Raw genomic sequence first — 20,777 nt, forward strand, 5'->3', positions numbered from 1 at the left:
CTGGACCAATTGTGCGCCGCCCTATGGGACTCCCGATCGCAGCTGGTTGTGATACAGCCCGAGATCGAACCCGTGTCTGTAGGGACGCCTCTAGCACTGCAATGCAGGGAGGCCTAAGACAGCCTGTTTCTGTCTGCAGTAAGATGATGTTGTTATGGTGTATTAAATCCCGTCCTGCCTTGAGCCTGGTGCATCTGAAGTAGTGGTCCATGGTTGTTGTGCAATGATGGTTATGGAAATGAAGGTGGCAGAGTGACAGCCTGGCTCAAGGCAAACAGTAAGAGCCCTCTCAGTACGTTCATTAGCAGGTGTCTGGGAGAGATGAAATGAGCCTTGGGGTGATTACTAAATGGAGGGCCTGAGTGTTTTGAATATCCCTCACACAGCACAATCACTCAGGAACAAGCTCTTGGCCAGACGGCTCTACCAGCCTGGAGCTACGCAAGAAATCACAACTGTGTGCTGTGCATCACCGCCTGGTATGGCAACTGCTCAGCATCTGACCATAAGGCGCTACAGAGGGTGGTGCTTACGGCTCAGTGCATGGAGCCAAGCTTCCTGCCATCCAGGACCTATATACTAGGCAGGGTCAGAGGAAAGCCCAAAAAATTGTCAAAGACTCCAGTCACCCAAGTCATAGACAGTTTTCTCTGCTACCGCACGGCAAGCAGTACTGGAGCGCCAAGACAAGGACCAAAAGACTCCTTAACAGCTTCTACCCCCAAGCCATAAGACTGCTGAACAATTAATCAAATGGCCACCCGGACTATTTACATTGACACCCCCCCCATATTTGTTTTTACACTGCTGCTACTCGCTGTTTATTATCTATGCATAGTCACTTTACTCCTAGCTACAGGTACAAATTACCTCAACTAACCTGTACCCCCGCACATTACCGGTACCCCCTGTATATAGCCTCGTTATTGTTACTTTAGTTTATTTGGTAAATATTTTCCTAAGTATTTCTTGAACTGCACTGTTGGTTAAGGGCTTGTAAGTAAGCATTTCCCCTGTAAGGTTCACATACATTTGATACTGCCATTCCACATTGTTTATGAAAATGTATAACACTCCAAAATATACCGTAACCCTAAAGATCTTTATTTATTAAATGCATTTTAGCCACTGTTGTATTCAGCACATGTGACTAATAAAGTGATTTGGTATATCAGTTAACAAGCACTGACCGGTATCTCTGTTCTCTCACCCCTGGGCTGAGCAGCGCACTGATTACATTTACGTATCCGCACAGCTTCTGATTAGTGAGACCGAGTTTAAACATTGAGTCTTGAGAAGCTTTATCTTTGAACACGTTCACATACATTTGCACCAGGTTCAAGGTTCATTCCATACTGAAATTCCTCATAAATCAATGGCTGTCAAGAAAGATCAGTGATCATGTATACTGTTGTGTTTACTGATTTCAGTGGACTGACTGAAATGTTTCCGCTGAGTCATGAACGGACAGCAAAAACCATACATGTTGGTGTTTAAAAGTTATCCACTGTAATGCATTTTGTACTTGCTTGGAGCTCATTGGGAACTAACTTCTCAGCTCAGTGTTAGACCACATGGTGGCAGCAGTGACAACTAATTCTGGGACCCACACTTGAACTAGTCATAAACAATACATACTATTTAAGGTCATCTGTATACTCCACACACACAAACCTTTTAATGGCAACAAAAAGTTTGCTACATTCTTTTGTTTCTGAAACAACAACAGTACTGAATCAATCTCATATTTTTAAGAGCCACAATTTACAAAACAAACAATAAGTCAATTAAATAGTTAGCATTTCATGCAAAATGATTCACATAGTAAATATTTCATAAATAACGTTTCTCATATTGTATAATATCAATTGTTTGAAATAGATAACTCAAGTGCTAGGCAGAACGTGTCCCCCTACCAGTTTGTCCATATGGGTAAAATCCACCTCTATCTATTGAACAGCATTACGTAAAACTACCATAACTCAAACACACCAAGACCTCCATTAGGAATTACATAGTGGACCGAGGAGCAATTTCTCTTACAACTTCCGCTACCCTGGGGCTCTATTAATTATTATGGTCCTCACTTACTGAGACCTTCCATTATCGTAAAAGAATTGGAGCATCACCCTGCTTGGAACAACATATCGTGCAGTAGTGTAGGAACAGACTGTAGGGAGGAGGCTGTTCTGTGGCGCAGGAGAAATGAGCAGCACAAAGACATGGACATAAACCCATTACAGAAGTGTCTCATTGACATACAGAATTTACTGTATGTGTACGCCCTCCCCTTCATTTCTCGAAAGTAGGAACTGTTTTAACCCAACATGAGCTCAATACTCTATTCAGCGTATACTTGGCATCTTTCAAGCTGATGTACAACTGAGAGAGTGCCCTAGTCCCATTCCCTCAATCACTGGGCTGTCAGGGCACGGGGAAAGTGCGGCATAAACTCTTCATTTAAAGTTGAGCAATTGAGATGTGGCAGCCGCTCGCTACTCCAATTCCACCCACAGTTGTGAGTGTTGGGTTAAAGGATCTACGGCAACTAGGACGAGGTGGATCCAGTTGCAATAGCCAAGCTAAACATGGATCTACATCGGTTTCCACCAGGATTCAGACAACATGTTACAGAGCACTGGCATCATCTTCCAATGGTGTGGCTAAACCCTTGGGAAGAAGATATAGCACCTTGCATAGAAACACTAGCAGCCTCAACAACAACAATCCACTGGGTGGACAGAAAATGTGTGTGTGTGTGTGTGTGTGTGTGTGTGTGTGTGTGTGTGTGGAGGGGGACTGTTAAACGCTTTTCACTACACCCATTTGAGGTCACGTTGTACATCTTCAAAAAGTCAATCAGATCAATTATTCGCTACAGAGTTACATACAGTACGCTGTTCTGTCAAGGAAATGTCTGGATGGCTATACCTAGCAATACCTAGGATAGGATAAAGTAATCCTTCTAACCCCCCCCCCCCCCCCCCCCTTAAAAGATTTAGATGCACTATTGTAAAGTGGTTGTTCCACTGGATATCATAAGGTGAATGCACCAATTTGTAAGTCGCTCTGGATAAGAGCGTCTGCTAAATGACTTAAATGTAAATGTAAATGCAATATCTTTCACTTCATAAAAATGTTACAGATCACTACTATGTGTAAAAATATAGAGCTGTGCAGAGGGCGCATAGTAGTCATAAAGACTGATTCAAACGTTGATATCTGCTTCTGACATTCAATTCAAGTGCGGTTGAAAGCAATTGACCAGTAGAGGGAGACGTGATGTTTCATACCCCTTGTCCTATGTTCATCAGCGGTAGTAAAACTCCGACCAGGATATTCAAAGTTGAGAATAAACGCTATTCCGACATTCACTCTGGCATATAATAGACCACATGTAGTCTATGCCACCTGGAGGTTATTTGCAGTCACGTTTGTCAAAGGATGCTAGCACCTTCCTGCCTTTCAGGGGTTGAGTGGGTCGGAAGTTGTTCTCCATGCGTTTCCTGCTCTCTTCCTCCTCTCCGCTGAAGAGCAGCATCCTGAACATTCCCATCTGTGGAGAGATGTTTGGAGACCTTAGAGCCCCTGGCTGCAGTGTCTGAAGGAGGGAAAACATCATAATAGCCTCTTACGTAAGAAGGGCTTTTCCCTGCTGAGTATCCCCAAAGAATTTCACAATTAAAAAAGGCCAACATTTTTCCATCCATCATGTTAATCAGCTCCCAGGGATCAAAGGATTGTGCCCCGGAGTCCTACACTAAGGGTGAGGGAGCAGGCCCGTGCTCCCAGGCCCAGCCCAGTCAGCCAGGCGAGGAACAGAGAGGTATGCAGACCGCATGCCGGTGGGGCAAAGCTGACTTTAATTATGTTTCCCAGTGCCATTACAAAAAAGCCGAGAACACAAAACAGGGCCAGCCCAGGAGGGGACCTGGAAGGCATGCAGTCACCTCCCTGGTAAACAGCCTGTTATAATGGCAGTGGCGTAAAGTATTAAGTAGTACTTTAAAGTATTTTTACTTAAGTTGTTTTTTTGGGGGGGTATCTGTACTTTAGTATTTCTATTTTTTACACTTTTACTTCACTACATTCATAAAATAAATAATGTATTTTTTTACATTTTCCTTGACACCCAAAAGCACAAATGCACACACTTATCAAGAGAACATCCCTGGTCATCCATACTGCCTCTGATCTGGCGGACTCACTAAACATGCATGCTTCGCTTGCAAATGATGTCAATGTTGGAGTGTGCCCCTGGCTTTCCGTATATTTAAAAAACGATGCCATTTGGTTTGCTTAATAAGGAATTTGAAATGATTTATACTTTTGATACTTAAGTATATTTTAGCAATTACATGTACTTTTGATACTTAAGTATATTTAAAACCAAGTAGTATTTTACTGGGTGACTTTTACTTGAGTCATTTTCTAATAAGGTATCTTTACTTTTACTCAAGTATGACGGTTGAGTACTTTTCCCACCACTGTATAATTGAGCAGAGCTGAGCATGCACCCCGACTTCATCAAACAAACAGTCTACTGCTCCATATCCATAACACAAGATCCCTAACAGTATTCCCTTATTGCCCTAAGGCTGTAGCCTACTTCCTTCATGATTAATGTTAATAAAACTCGGGGAAAAAGACGACAAGTTCATCTCTCTGGGTTAATAAATGGGTCTTCAATTAGTCATTTAGCTACAGAAACCTGTGGTTTGAATGAATTACAACTACTAAGTGTGTTGTAAATATTTTAAATGAATGAAATGGTCTATTAGCCATTTACGCCATTCGAGTAGATGATAGACTCAATCTTATTTCAAGCTATATGAGCACCTGCAAAGGGAGAATCTAGCCTACAGTAATTCAGAGAATATGCACTGCACAGCTACATAGTAAAGAATCTCGGTGTGTGCGTGACTGTCACGAAGCTCCGGGGTAATGGCCACTGTTTGAATGGAGCTTAAGCTGTGACTTGTGACACCTGGATCCACAGAGAGTTCTTTCAAATCTAGGGTTCCCACTAGGATTACAGCAGGCCACTGCTGCAGCCCTCCTTTGAGTCCCCTCACACAGAGGGACTGCATGGCATCCAAACCACACATGCAGTAATCCACTCAAAGCCACGGCTGAGCCAACTGCCCTGGCATCCTCCAATCAAAGCCCTCAGTCTGGAGAAAGCCCAGCCGCAGTAATATCAAAGACGGCTCAAGGACAACCCCAGCTCAGTCACTGGTGGTCCTAAAGCCTTCACATTGATGTTGCAAATCATTAACCATGAAGAGGAGAGAAATGAATTGGTCAATTGTAAAACAGATAGGGTTTGTTTACACAGGCAGCCCAATTCTGATATTTTCTTATCACTAATTGATATTTCAGAGCTGATGTGAAAATATCTGATGTGATTGGTCAAAAGACCAATTAGTGTAAAAAAAAATATCACAATTGGGCTGTCACAACGCAGCCGTAGTGTTGCAAGTGAGCCATCAAAGTGAACCTCGACATACTTTTACTTTACTTACTTCAGACACTGCCACATAAATAAGTGTAAAAACCTCAGTGCCTTTTTCTTTCTTGAACTTTTGGAGGAAGGGCAGAGGAAGGGCAGAGCACCCACCGTCAGGGCAGACGCCTGTCATTCAAATGGTTCATAATTTACATCACGACAAAAGCAGTGGTTCACTGTGGTTTCCCTAAGCGGAGACCCCACATTTCCATAAGCAGAGATATCTCCATATTGGTAGTACTGATTCACCCCTATCAGATGGCAAGGGCTCCCACCTGTTTCTCTGAAACTATGATTGGCTCCTTCAGAACGATCCAGGTGACACTCTCGTGAAGAGGTGGCGTGGTCAGTGAACCCGGGTAGGTCCAGAAGTGTAGGCTGTTCGGTAGGAGGCACTTGGGATTGAAACCTTTGAAATCTGCAACGCTTCCCTGGGTGCAAATAGAACAAAGAATAGCATGAGAAAAATGGATTAAGCCACACTTAAGATTAGTCTTTTATCAAATGCCCTGTTGAATCATCCGAGTCACTCGTTAGGTGAATCATTCTTTTGCATTACGTCAGACTTACCTTAAACTTCACCATGTATAAAGCATCTGTTATCTTGTGTAAACCTCTGTGTTCATCTCCGATCTGTAAACAAAAACACCTTCCCTTTTTTAGCTCAACATTCAAACATTCGCCCAAACAGATTGTCATATCTGAGAAAATATGATGCTTTCCATAAACATTCTAAATATATTACAGTAGATTACACACACACACACACACACACACACAATGATATACTGAAATGTTTTTTTTTTACCATCATGTACTGTATGCGTACTCTGAGTGGACAAAACATTAGGAACACCTTCCTAATACTAAGTTGCACCCCCTTTTGCCTCCTGGCACCCACTGCCATACCCCATTCAAAGACACTTAAATATTTCGTCTCGCACTTTCACCGTCAATCGCACACATACACAATTCACGTCTCAATTCTCTCAAGGCTTAAAAATCTCTTTAGCCTTTCTCCTCCGCTTCATCTACACTGATTGAAGTGGATTTAACAAGTGACAATATCTTTCACCTGGATTCACCTGGTCAGTCTGTCATGGAAAGAAAAGGTGTTCCAAATGTTTTGTACGGTCGGTGTATATGTCAATGTGTTACCAATAAGATATTTCATAAACACATACATTTTATACTATGTATTATGTAAATACATTGTCTATAAAAGTGTGCCACATATTTTTCCACATGGTACTGGTATGACTGAAGAATTTTCAACACAAACACGGGTAAAATGTTTTCGTCCTCTCTGTTCAGACATAAAATCATAACATGTTTTTACATTGTTCCTTCAGTGATTGCTGAGCTTCATTCTAATCCCTGTTAAACAGCCCTGGTGAAGCAGAAAGAGATTAAATTCCAAAGCAATTTACTGGCGGACAGATAAACAGCTGATGGCTGATGCGGGGGGAGGTAGTAAGCGGGGTACCCCGGGAGAGATCCTCTCACCTCTAAAAAGATGCCAAGGACAGCCAGACCATCGGGGGCTGCCGCTGCCTCCCCAAATGTCTTGTACTTGTCTGCGTTCCAGTGCACCAGATGAAGCTGCAGGAGGAAACGGGGAGGAGGGGCAGTAGGGTTAGGGACAAGCCTGTGCCAAGCACCCACATTCAGGGAAACACAGCTTCTTCTCAGGTACTAAACAAATCAGTTGCTTAGTACAGAGGTCAACCGAACCAAAGAAGGAAAAACTACTTCTTGGCAAATATAGATGCAGATGTACAGTGCAGTCGGAAATTATTCAGACCCCTTGACTTTTTCCACATTTTGTTACGTTACAGCCCTATTCTTAAAATCGATTAAATTATTTGTTCCCCCCTCATCAATCTACACACAATACCCCATAACTACAAAGCAAATTTTTGCAAATGTATAAAAATAAAAAATAAAAAACATAAATAAACTCAGCAAAAAAATAAACGTCCTCTCACTGTCAACTGTGTTTATTTTCAGCAAACTTAACATGTGTAAATATTTGTATGAACATAACAAGATTCAACAACTGAGACATAAACTGAACAAGTTCCACAGACATGTAACTAACAGAAATGGAATAATGTGTCCCTGAACAAAGGGGGGGGGGGGGGGGGGGGTCAAAATATAAAGTAACAGTCAGTAGCTAGTGTGGCCACCAGCTGCATTAAGTACTGCAGTGCATCTCCTCCTCATGGACTGCACCAGATTTGCCAGTTCTTGCTGTGAGATGTTAGCCCACTCTTCCACCAAGGCACCTGAAAGTTCCCGGACATTTCTGGAGGGGAATGGCCCTAGCCCTCACCCTCCGATCCAACAGGTCCCAGACGTGCTCAATGGGATTGAGATCCAGGCTCTTCACTGGCCATGGCAGAACACTGACATTCCTGTCTTGCAGGAAATCACGCACAGAACGAGCAGTATGGCTGGTGGCATTGTCATGCTGGAGGGTCATGACAATGCCACCCCGCTCCAGAGTACAGGCCTCTGTGTAACGCTCATTCCTTCGACAATGAATGCGAATCCAACCATCACCCCTGGTGAGACAAAACCGTGACTCGTCAGTGAAGAGCACTTTTTGCCAGTCCTGTCTGGTCCAGCGACGGTGGGTTTGTGCCCAAAGGCGACGTTGTTGCCGGTGATGTCTGGTGAGGACCTGCCTTACAACAAGCCTACAGGCCCTCAGTCCAGCCTCTTTCAGCATATTGCGGACAGTCTGAGCACTGATGGAGGGATTGTGCATTCCTAGTGTAACTCGGGCAGTTGTTGTTGCCATCCTGTACCTGTGTTCGGATGTACCGATCCTATGCATGTGTTGTTACACGTGGTCTGCCACTGCGAGGACGATCAGCTGTCCATCCTGGCTCCCTGTATCACTGTCTTAGGCGTCACACAGTACGGACATTGCAATTTATTGCCCTGGCCACATCTGCAGTCCTCATGCCTCCTTGCAGCTTGCCTAAGGAACGTTGACGCAGATGAGCAGGGACCCTGGGCATCTTTCTTTTGGTGTTTTTCAGAGTCAGTACAAATGCCTCTTTATTGTTCTAAGTTTTCATAACTGTGACTTTAATTGCCTACCGTCTGTAAGCTGTTAGTGTTTTAACCGTTCCACAGGTGCATGTTCATGAATTGTTTATGGTTCAATGAACAAGCATGGGAAACAGTGTTAAAACCCTTTACAATGAAGATCTGTGTAGTTGTTTGGATTTTTACGAATTATCTTTGAAAGACAGGGTCCTGAAAAAGGGATGTTTTTTTTTTGCTGAGTTTACCTTATTTACATTCAGTACCAGTCAAAAGCTTTGACACCTACTCATTCAAGGGTTTTTCTTTATTTTTACTATTTTCCACATTGTAGAAGAATAGTGAAGACATCAAAACTATGAAATAACACATCGACTAATGTAGTAACCAAACATGTTAAACAAATCAAAATATATTTGAGATTTGAGATTCTTCAAAGTTGCCACCCTTTGCCTTGATGACAGCTTGCATTCTCTCAACTATCTTCACCTGGAATGCTTTTCCAACAGTCTTGAAGGAGTTCCCACATATGCTGAGCACTTGTTGGCTGCTTTTCCTTCACTCTGCGGTCCAACTCATCCCAAACCATCTCAAATGGGTTGAGCTCGGTAATTGTGAAGGCCAGGTCATCTGCTGCAGCACTCCATCATTCTCCTTCTTGGTCAAATAGCCTTTACACAGCCTGGAGGTGTGTTGGGTCATTGTCCTGTTGAAAAAGAAATGATAGTGGGACTAAGCGCAAACCAGATGGGATGGCGTATCGCTGCAGAATGCTGTTAGCCATGCTGGTTAAGTGTGCCTTGAATTCTAAATAAATCACTGACAGTGTCACCAGCAAAGCACCCCCACACCTCCATGCTTCACGGTGGGAACCACAAATGCAGAGATAATCCGCTCACCTACTCTGCGTCTCACAAAGACACAGTCGTTGGAACCAAAAATCTCAAATTTGGACTCATCAGACCAAAGGACATATTTCCACCGGTCTAATGTCTATTGCTCGTGTTTCTTGGCCCAAGCAAGTATTTTCTTATTGGTGTCCTTTAGTGGTGGGTTGTTTGCAGTAATGTGACCATGAAGGCCTGATTCACGCAGTCTCCTCTGAACTGTTGATGTTGAGATGTGTGTTACCTGAACTCTGTGAAGCATTTATTTGGGCTTCAATTTCTGAGGTTGGTAACTCTAATGAACTTATCCTCTGCAACGGAGGTAACTTTGGGTCTTCCTTTCCTGTGGTGGTCCTCATGAGAGCCAGTTTCATCATAGAGCTTGATGTTTTTTTGCGACTGCACTTGAATAAACTTTCAAAGTTCTTGAAATTTTCCGGTTTGACTGACCTTCATGTCTAAAGTAAAAATGGATGTTGTTTCTCTTTGCTTATTTGAGCTGTTCTTGCCATAATATGGACTTGGTCTTTTACCAAATAGGGCTATCTTCTGTATAACACCCATCCCTTGTCACAACACAACTGATTGGCTTGAACACATTAAGGAAAGAAATTCCACAAATTAACTTAAGACACACCTGTTAATTGAAATGCATTCCAGGTGACTACCTCATGAAGCTGGTTGAGAGAATGCCAAGAGTGTGCAAAGCTGTCATCAAGGCAAAGGGTGGCTACTTTGAAGAATCGAAAATATATTTTGATTTCTTTAACACTTTTTTGGTTACTACATAATTCCATATGTGTTAATTCATAGTTTTTGTCTTCACTATTATTCTACAATGTAGAAAATAGTAAAAATAAAGAAAACCCCTTGAATGAGTAGGTGTGTCCAAACTTTTGACTGGTACTGTAAGTATTCAGACCCTTTGCTAGGAGACTTGAAATTGAACTCAGGTGCATCCTGTTTCCATTGATCATCCTTGAGATGTTTCTACAACTTGATTCGAGTCCACCTGTAGTAAATTCAATTGATTGGACATGACTTGGAAAGGCACACACCTGTCTATATAAGGTCCCACAGTTGACAGTGTATATCAGAGCAAAAAACAAACTATGAGGTTGAAGGAATTGTCCGTAGAGCTCCGAGACAGGATTGTGTCTAGGCACACATCTGGGGAAGGGTACCAAAACATGTCTGCAGCATTGAAGGTCCCCAAGAACAGTGGCCTCCACCATTCTGAAATGGAAGAAGTTTGGAACCACCAAGACCTTTCCTAGAGCTGGCCACCTGGCCTAACTGAGCAATTGGGGGAGAAGGGCCATGGTCAGGGAGGTGACCAAGAACTTGATGGTTACTCTAACAGAGCTCCAGAGTTCCTCTGTGGAGATGGGAGAACCTTCCAGAAGGACAACCATCTCTGCAGCCAGATGGAAGCCACTCCTCAGTAAAAGGCACATGACAGCCCGCTTGGAGTTTGCCAAAAGGCACCTGAAGGACTCTCACACCATGCCAAGCGTCACGTCTGGAGAAAACCTGGCACCAATCCCTACAGTGAAGCGTGGTGGTGGCAGCATCACGCTGTGGGGATGTTTTTCAGCAGCAGGGACTGGGAGACTAGTCAGGATCGAGGGAAAGATGAACGGGGCAAAGTAAAAAAGGATCCTTGATGAAAACCTGCTACAGAGCGCTCAGGACCTCAGACTGGGGCGAAGGTTCACCTTCCAACAGGACCATGACCCTAAACACATAGCCAAGACAACGCAGGAGAGGCTTCAGGTCAAGTCTTTGAAAGTCCTTGACTAGCCCAACCAGAGCCCGGACTTGAACCCGATCAAACATCTCTGGGGAGACCTGAAAATGTGTGCAGCAACGCTCCTCATCCAACCTGACAGCGATTGAGAGGATCTACAAAGAAGAATGGGAGAAACTCAGCAAATACAGGTGTGCCAAGCTTGTAACGACATACCCAAGAAGAATCGAGGCTGTAATTGCTGCCAAAGGTGCTTCAACAAAGTACTGAGTAAAGAGTCTGAATACTTACATAAATGTGATATTTCCTTTTTTTATGTCAAGACCTGTTTTTGCTATGGGAAATTATGTGTAGATTGATGAGGGTAAACAAAAAAAAAATCTATTTTAGAATACGGCTGCAACGTAACAAAACTTGGAAAACATCAAGGGGTCTGAATACTTTCCGAATGCACTGCATGTCGGGGAAGATGTGGTTACCTAGGCTCCGTCTGGGTGATTAGGAGGGGGAAACGCTCACCTCTGAAGCGTAGGTCTTCCCTCCGACGGTGTGCTCTGAGCCTTGGCTGCCCTTCCCGCCCCAGTGGAAGTGGAACTGCTTCAGCCGGTAGGCGTTGTCAAGGGGGCCTGCCCTGATTACTGTCAGGGCAGAGGACGAGAGTCATTCAGCCACTGCCATGCCTCTATGCTCCTATGCCTGGCACAACACACTAGACAGGCAGGCAGGAACCACCACATACCAGGCCTGGAAGAGCGACTCAACCTGGCTACACCTGCCACTGCTCATTAATCCCTCTCGCTAAGCTGATACAGATCAATGACACTCTGACAGACACATAAGGCACCGTGTCCCGAAACCCCACACTGTTTACTACTCCTCCTAATTTGGCTAAACAGGTAATGTATTACAACAACTATGTCCTCATGATGCCTTACTTTCCCTGACATAAAACAAATGAGAGTGTATTTTGAGCATGCGTCCTGATATGCCTAGGATTTGTCCTGTAACTAACTGATCTAATTGGGGTGGTGCTGGGGATAAAGGCCCCAGGATAGACATTGTCTGGGCTGGGCTCTGTTAGAGACAGTGTAGGACAGGGCAGTTAGTGACAAATTCTGTCTGATACCACTGGAGCCAAGCCATGCAAAGCACACACAGGTGCACACAGTGTACCCATATACACACACAGCGAGATCTTTGTGATGGCAGATGAAGAGAATGCCAGAGATCAGAATGTCACAAACTATGTTTCCTTCCATCTAATTGGTGACAGATATTTATGCTAATATTCTGAAATCATTTTCCCATCAGAGATGGGTTTCCATCAAACAGACGTATTGTGTGCGTGATGACATGGTGCACATTAAAATAACTTTTATAGTTAAATTCCCATGTACATAATAAAATAAAAAACAAGTTAAAATGGGCTTCCATCGCATTTTCAACTCTACTGATGGTTTTGTCACAAAAACTGCTATATAGCAAATGTGCCCACTCTGGTCTTGGCACGTGTACTCTAGCCAACATCTCGCAGACACAGTGCTGGCAGTCTACCTACATGAGATTATTATGGATAAGAGAAAGATTATTTGTATTTGTCAAAGTGCAGCCAAACGTTGATCATCATGTCACCAGAATAAGACCCACGATATTTATTGGAAAGGAGCATCAAGCTTAGTGTTGCAAAGGCAAGTAATAGTACCAGTAAACTACCAGAATGTGTATCTTTCAAGGATTTTATGTAATCTATCACAAGACATCTAGTGGCTATTTTAGGTACTTCTGATTGTTTGAGGTGTCTAATTATCTCTGGCCCTCTGTGTGGCCTTTTCATATACAATGCTCAAAAAAATAAAGGGAACACTTAAAACAACACAATGTAACTCCAAGTCAATCACACTTCTGTGAAATCAAACTGTCCACTTAGGAAGCAACACTGATTGACAATAAATTTCACATGCTGTTGTGCAAATGGAATAGACAACAGGTGGAAATTATAGGCAATTAGCAAGACACCCCCAATAAAGGAGTGGTTCTGCAGGTGGGGACCACAGACCACTTCTCAGTTCCTATGCTTCCTGGCTGATGTTTTGGTCACTTTTGAATGCTGGCGGTGCTTTCACTCTAGTGGTAGCATGAGACGGAGTCTACAACCCACACAAGTGGCTCAGGTAGTGCAGCTCATCCAGGATGGCACATCAATGCGAGCTGTGGCAAGAAGGTTTGCTGTGTCTGTCAGCGTAGTGTCCAGAGCATGGAGGCGCTACCAGGAGACAGGCCAGTACATCAGGAGACGTGGAGGAGGCCGTAGGAGGGCAACAACCCAGCAGCAGGACCGCTACCTCCACCTTTGTGCAAGGAGGAGCAGGAGAAGCACTGCCAGAGCCCTGCAAAATGACCTCCAGCAGGCCACAAATGTGCATGTGTCTGCTCAAATGGTCAGAAACAGACTCCATGAGGGTGGTATGAGGGCCCAACGTCCACAGGTGGGGGTTGTGCTTACAGCCCAACACCGTGCAGGACGTTTGGCATTTGCCAGAGAACACCAAGATTGGCAAATTCGCCACTGGCGCCCTGTGCTCTTCACAGATGAAAGCAGGTTCACACTGAGCACGTGACAGATGTGACAGAGTCTGGAGACATTTACATTTTACATTTAAGTCATTTAGCAGACGCTCTTATCCAGAGCGACTTACAAATTGGTGCATTCACCTTATAATATCCAGTGGAACAACCACTTTACAATAGTGCATCTAAATCTTTTAAGGGGGGGTTAGAAGGATTACTTTATCCTATCCCAGGTATTCCTTAAAGAGGTGGGGTTTCAGGTGTCTCCGGAAGGTGGTGATTGACTCCGCTGTCCTGGCGTCGTGAGGGAGCTTGTTCCACCATTGGGGTGCCAGAGAAGCGAACAGTTTTGACTGGGCTGAGCGGGAACTGTGCTTCCTCAGAGGTAGGGAGGCGAGCAGGCCAGAGGTGGATGAACGCAGTGCCCTTGTTTGGGTGTAGGGCCTGATCAGAGCCTGAAGGTACGGAGGTGCCGTTCCCCTCACAGCTCCGTAGGCAAGCACCATGGTCTTGTAGCGGATGCGAGCTTCGACTGGAAGCCAGTGGAGAGAGCGGAGGAGCGGGGTGACGTGAGAGAACTTGGGAAGGTTGAACACCAGACGGGCTGCGGCGTTCTGGATGAGTTGTAGGGGTTTAATGGCACAGGCAGGGAGCCCAGCCAACAACGAGTTGCAGTAATCCAGACGGGAGATGACAAGTGCCTGGATTAGGACCTGCGCCGCTTCCTGTGTGAGGCAGGGTCGTACTCTGCGAATGTTGTAGAGCATGAACCTACAGGATCGGGTCACCGCCTTGATGTTAATGGAGAACGACAGGGTGTTGTCCAGGGTCACGCCGAGGCTCTTAGCACTCTGGGAGGAGGACACAAGGGAGTTGTCAACCGTGATGGCGAGATCATGGAACGGGCAGTCCTTCCCCGGGAGGAAGAGCAGCTCCGTCTTGCCGAGGTTCAGCTTGAGGTGGTGATCCGTCATCCACACTGATATGTCTGACAGACATGCAGAGATGCGATTCGCCACCTGGTTGTCAGAAGGGGGAAAGGAGAAGATTAATTGTGTGTGTCATCTGCATAGCAATGATATGAGAGACCATGTGAGGATATGACAGAGCCAAGTGACTTGGTGTATAGCGAGAATAGGAGAGGGCCTAGAACAGAGCCCTGGGGGACACCAGTGGTGAGAGCACGTGGTGCGGAGACAGATTCTCGCCACGCCACCTGGTAGGAGCGACCTGTCAGGTAGGACGCAATCCAAGCGTGGGCTGCGCCGGAGATGCCCAGCTCGGAGAGGGTGGAGAGGAGGATCTGATGGTTCACGGTATCAAAGGCAGCAGATAGGTCTAGAAGGATGAGAGCAGAGGAGAGAGAGTTAGCTTTAGCAGTGCGGAGAGCCTCCGTGACACAGAGAAGAGCAGTCTCAGTTGAATGCCCAGTCTTGAAACCTGACTGATTAGGATCAAGAAGGTCATTCTGAGAGAGATAGCAAGAGAGCTGGCCAAGGACGGCACGTTCAAGGGTTTTGGAGAGAAAGGAAAGAAGGGATACTGGTCTGTAGTTGTTGACATCGGAGGGATCGAGTGTAGGTTTTTTCAGAAGGGGTGCAACTCTCGCTCTCTTGAAGACGGAAGGGACGTAGCCAGCGGTCAAGGATGAGTTGATGAGCGAGGTGAGGTAGGGGAGAAGGTCTCCGGAAATGGTATGGAGAAGAGAGGAGGGGATAAGGTCAAGTGGGCAGGTTGTTGGGCGGCCGGCCGTCACAAGACGCGAGATTTCATCTGGAGAGAGAGGGGAGAAAGAGGTCAAAGCACAGTGTGAGCAGGACCAGCGGTGTCGTTTGACTTAGCAAACGAGGATCGGATGTCGTCAACCTTCTTTTCAAAATGGTTGACGAAGTCATCCGCAGAGAGGGAGGAGGGGGGGCGGGGAGGGGGAGGAGGATTCAGGAGGGAGGAGAAGGTAGCAAAGAGCTTCCTAGGGTTAGAGGCAGATGCTTGGAGTTTAGAGTGGTAGAAAGTGGCTTTAGCAGCAGAGACAGAAGAGGAAAATGTAGAGAATAGGGAGTGAAAGGATGCCAGGTCCGCAGGGAGGCGAGTTTTCCTCCATTTCCGCTCGGCTGCCCGGAGCCGTGGAGAACGTTCTGCTGCCTGCAACATCCTCCAGCATGACCGGTTTGGCGGTGGGTCAGTCATGGTGTGGGGTGGCATTTCTTTGGGGGGCCGCACAGCCCTCCATGTGCTCGCCAGAGGTAGCCTGACTGCCATTAGGTACCGAGATGAGATCCTCAGACCCCTTGTGAGACCATATGCTGGTGCGGTTGGCCCTGGGTTCCTCCTAATGCAAGACAATGCTAGACCTCATGTGGCTGGAGTGTGTCAGCAGTTCCTGCAAGAGGAAGGCATTGATGCTATTGACTGGCCCGCCCGTTCCCCAGACCTGAATCCAATTGAGCACATCTGGGACATCATGTCTCGCTCCATCCACCAACGCCACGTTGCACCACAGACTGTCCAGGAGTTGGCGGATGCTTTAGTCCAGGTCTGGGAGGAGGGCCCTCAGGAGACCATCCGCCACCTCATCAGGAGCATGCCCAGGCGTTGCTGGGAGGTCATACAGGCACGTGGAGGCCACACACACTACTGAGCCTCATTTTGACTTGTTTTAAGGACATTACATCAAAGTTCGATCAGCCTGTAGTGTGGTTTTCCACTTTAATTTTGAGTGTGACTCCAAATCCAGACCTCCATGGGTTGATAAATTGGATTTCCATTGATTATTTATGTGTGATTTTGTTGTTAGCACATTCAACTATGTAAAGAAAAAAGTATTTAATAAGATTATTTCTTTCATTCAGATCTAGGATGTGTTGTTTAAGTGTTCCCTTTATTTTTTTGAGCAGTATATGTGATATAATTAAGATTTTCAAATAAAACATACAATGACAGAGCAATAAAACATGATCCTAAATATAAACCATCAACATAGTGAATACCATTGGTGTTTAATAGGAGGGTTTCAGCATGAAATATTTGTTTTTTTCACTCATTTATTTTGCTGTCTCAGTGTGTATTTCTTGTCAATGTAATTCTTGTCAAACTGGTGGCAGTTATAAAAAAAAAAGTAAATTGTTGGTATTGCAGAGTTCATAAAACATAATGGTATTGTTGATTAGATGTTTTTATTTATTAATTAGTATATTTTCTCTTGAACCATACGCCTATCTACCACAAATTCGTGGACAATATGGAGACCGAAATATTTTTAAATACTATATATGAATAAAACAATTTTTTAAACATATTCATGTAAAAAAAAAATGACAATAGATGGGCCTATATTTTCTGTTATTTACAAAAATTGTATTCTTGCCCTTTGTGCTGTTGTCTGTGGCCAATAATGTTTGTACCATGTTTTGTGCCGCTACCATGTTGTGCTACTGCCATGTTGTGTTGCCATGTTGTGTTGCTACCAAGCTGCGTTGTCATGGTACCCTGTGTATATAGCCAAGTTATTGTAAACTCATTGTGTCTTTTTTCCTTATTCCTTTTCAGTTTTTTTTCTCTCTACATTGTTAGGAAAGGCCTGTAAGTAAGCATTTCACTGTTAGTCTACACCAGTTGTTTAAGAAGCATGTGACAAATACATTTAAAAAGGCCCTCCACAAAAGCAAAATACAAGCAATGGCTGATTTTTTTTCAGTCTTAACAAAGTGTGGCTGCTTGGCTAAGGTGCAGATCACTATGAAAACAAATTCACAGAAACCAAACAAAGTTCCATTCTGCATGACATGGTCTTATGATGGATAGACTTCCCTATCCTTTCCCCCATCAGGGGCTGGTTGGAAGTTTCATCACCTATGCATGCCCATTTGTCCTATTTCCCTTTTGTGGTTGTGTCCTTTATGGTGTGTGTAACGTTTTTGTACGTGTGTACATGCCTAGTGTATCATTAACTCAGGAAACGTATGAACATGCTCTAAAGCACACATTACCCAGGTGCCATTCTTATCCACCCAACCGTTTCGTGCAGATGATTTATTAGACGCATTAAAAAAGTCACAACCTGGCTGATGGAACATAAATACAGGATCAATTTTATAATGTCAACAGACAATTTTTCCGTTCGACACGGTGTGATCATTTTTTGGAGGTAAAATGTATTATGCGAGAAATGGCGGAAACGTCTTTGTGCAAATATTGATCAAATTACCATCATATCGAAGCAAACGTGGAGTCACGTGATGATGATATGTTGTGTGGTCCTCCAACAATAACGCAGGAAAGCATGCAGTTTATTTGGCTACTGATGAAATAAGTTACGATGAACTTCACAGGGTGGTGAAAGTGCCAGTACCAAGTCGATGTTTCAGGGTACGAGATAATTGAGGCAGAACACCTTTTCGTTGTCGGCGTTCAGTTACCACTTTTCAAAATACAAGCCCCAACTTATTTGGTTGTCATTCTATTCAGACCCTTGGTTCCAATGACCTTTTGATGCCACAGAAGCAAAGCAGCTCTCCTCACTTTATTTGTCAATGCCTTTGTTTACTTGGACTGTCAGTTTAAAAACAGATATGACGCAACTAATGAAGATTACCTGATGGGGTCAGATGTCTGGTCTGGCAGAAATACACTCCTACCGTTAAATACTTGCTTTACTATATCCACAAAAACACATCTCACTGAATCATACAGTCCAGTAGGAGGGGCCTTAATGATATACAAATCTAAGTGGTCTATCCATCAACCACATATTGATGGTGGTTGTGATGAAGTCTGCAAATCCAAAACATATTTTCCAATGGATAATATTGAACATTTTGAAGTTTCCTGGCAATAAAACTAGATGCTGTGTCATTTAGGGCATTAGGCTTCTACAATCTACTACACTGCTCAGAATGGACGAAGGTGGAGAATCTGGTGTCAGTGAACTTTTGAAGCATAAACAACAATGACTAAGACCACACAAAGTGTAAGCTAGACATTGTAATAAAAAGGATTGATCTGCATACTGCGCGTAGGTAGAATTGCATCCACTAAATAAGTGTCACATGTGCATGCAAGGGTGGTGGTTGTAGTATGATAGTACTACTACACAGTACCCATAACGCAACGGTGTCCCTTTACCAATACAGTGGTTGTGTTGTCTAATGTCAAAGTCATGAGTGATGTAGGTGTCCAGAAACAACCACATACCCGTCACAATGACATACATCAGTGACAAATACCTCCTGGGCTGGCTGACTTTCACACTCAGTCAAAGTTGAAGGGTTGATGATCGAATCTGAAACAATACTATATCTCAATATTGCTTGTATTCAGTGGTGTAAAGTACTTAAGTAAAAAAATACTTTAAAGTACTACTTATGCAGTTTGTACTTTACTATTTATATTTTTGACTACTTTTACTTCACTACATTCCTTAAGAAAATATTGTACTTTTTACTCCATACATTTTCCTTGACACCCAAAAGTACTCGTTACATTTGGAATGCTTAGCAGGACAGGAAAATGGTCCAATTCAAACACTTATCAACAGAACATCCCTGGTCATCCCTACTGCCTCTGATCTGGAGGACTCACTAAACACACATGCTTCGTTTGTAAGTTATGTTTGAGTGTTGTAGTTTGGCTTAATATAAGAATTTGAAATTATTCATACTTTTACTTTTGATACTTAAGTATATTTTAAACCAAATATTTTTAGACTTAAGACTACTTGAGTCATTTTCTATTTTACTCAAGTAGTCAATTGGGTACTTTTTCCACCACTGCTTGTATTTCTGTTTGCATTCTATATAGTCTATAGAGATCTCTTCCCCTATGTTGCCGTTACCTGTTTTGTCATCGGTGTCATCAAACTCCACTGTCACAGAGTGGCCGTTGTTGCAGATGTTGATTGAGTTGCAGTGGTCGTAGGAGACGAATATGGGAGGCAGGCTGGCATCGTATACAGTGTCCTCAGGAACTATGTCTATGGGAGACTGGCGATTGCCATGGGCGATGGGATAGTCTTTGTGCCATGCATCTGGACCTTAGAAACAAAGATGGTCAGAGCTGGACATGACAGAATGTAATGTAAAGAAAGGAGATCCAGTCATTCACCATTTTACAAAAACTTTTATTTTATTTTTTTATCAGCCAATCTGTCACCTGTCGCTTCTTAATAATAATGTCAGAGGTGACATAGCTCAAAACATGAATGTGATTATAGCCTATTGCCATCAGAAAAGTATTTAATCAAATATGCATTCAGTTTGCAGAGACAAGTGCAGTCTTGCCCGAATGCCTGTCACTCGCAGCGCACGAGCGTCCCCCCAAACAAGGTCAGCGCTGAGATGCGGAGTGTTCTACAGTAGCTTACATAGTGATGCTCTCCCAGGTTGGTAGGTTTACTTACCGTCCTCCTCTCCGTATCCCCAGTGACGCCCTGTCATTGCGAGGATTCCGCTTAGATTCACCTTGTCGATATGCTGACTAACTCCGCCTCACAGCCCAGACTGCACGAACTGATGGGATAAATGGCGCGACTAAGATCAAGTGCTGGCGTGTGAGCGGTGTTAAAGTCTGGGAGTTCAGGTTGGGAAGGATGATCAGGTGGCGACGAATGGCAATCGTAATGATCCTTCCTTGCCACGCCCTCTTTTCAATTCCCCTGCTTGATTTCTGTTATTGTACTTCAACACATCTACAGAAAGACCCCCTTATTTATGATAATTAGACCTAGTACATCAGTCAATTAAGATACACTTTCCTCTTGACTAACGAAGTAACAAGTTTCACATGTTTTAATGATAATGCATGGCACATATTTCAATGGGTATAGTGTTGTTTTGCATCTCCAGTTTAAAGCCCTTAGCCGTGGTATATTGGCCATATACTTCAAACTCCAGAGGTTCCTTATCGCTATTACAAACTGGTAACCAGCGTAATTAGAGCAGTGAAAATAAATGTTTTGTCATACCCGTGTTATAAGGTCTGATATACCACAGCTGTCAGCCAATCAACATTC

At 44.0% G+C, this 20,777-nt stretch overlaps 1 protein-coding gene across 1 annotated transcript; it reads right to left on the minus strand.

Annotated features, from left to right (window-relative positions):
- Window positions 1-2,978: 2,978 nt before the first annotated feature.
- Window positions 2,979-20,353, minus strand: LOC106561977 (carbonic anhydrase 7). Its single transcript, XM_014126477.3, has 7 exons — window positions 20,166-20,353; window positions 19,602-19,799; window positions 11,723-11,841; window positions 7,016-7,111; window positions 6,080-6,142; window positions 5,785-5,940; window positions 2,979-3,556 (listed from the first exon to the last, which is right to left on the minus strand). The coding sequence occupies exons 1-7, from the start codon at window positions 20,200-20,202 to the stop codon at window positions 3,419-3,421; spliced, it is 807 nt and encodes a 268-aa protein (XP_013981952.1). The 5' UTR covers window positions 20,203-20,353; the 3' UTR covers window positions 2,979-3,418.
- Window positions 20,354-20,777: the final 424 nt, after the last annotated feature.

This window comes from Salmo salar, chromosome 11 (genome assembly GCF_965601325.2).
Source record: "Salmo salar chromosome 11, fSalSal1, whole genome shotgun sequence".
Taxonomy (NCBI): domain Eukaryota; kingdom Metazoa; phylum Chordata; class Actinopteri; order Salmoniformes; family Salmonidae; genus Salmo; species Salmo salar.

Bases quoted from the DNA above. Each gene is read 5' to 3' on its own strand.
- LOC106561977 (XM_014126477.3), bottom strand. From the start codon at position 20,202: ATGACAGGGCGTCACTGGGGATACGGAGAGGAGGACG. The intron at 5,941-6,079 runs GTAAGTCTGACG...ATTTGCACCCAG, and splicing joins TATACATGGTGAAGTTTAAG to GGAAGCGTTGCAGATTTCAA. The intron at 3,557-5,784 runs GTGGGAGCCCTT...ATCTCTCCACAG, and splicing joins TCATAGTTTCAGAGAAACAG to ATGGGAATGTTCAGGATGCT.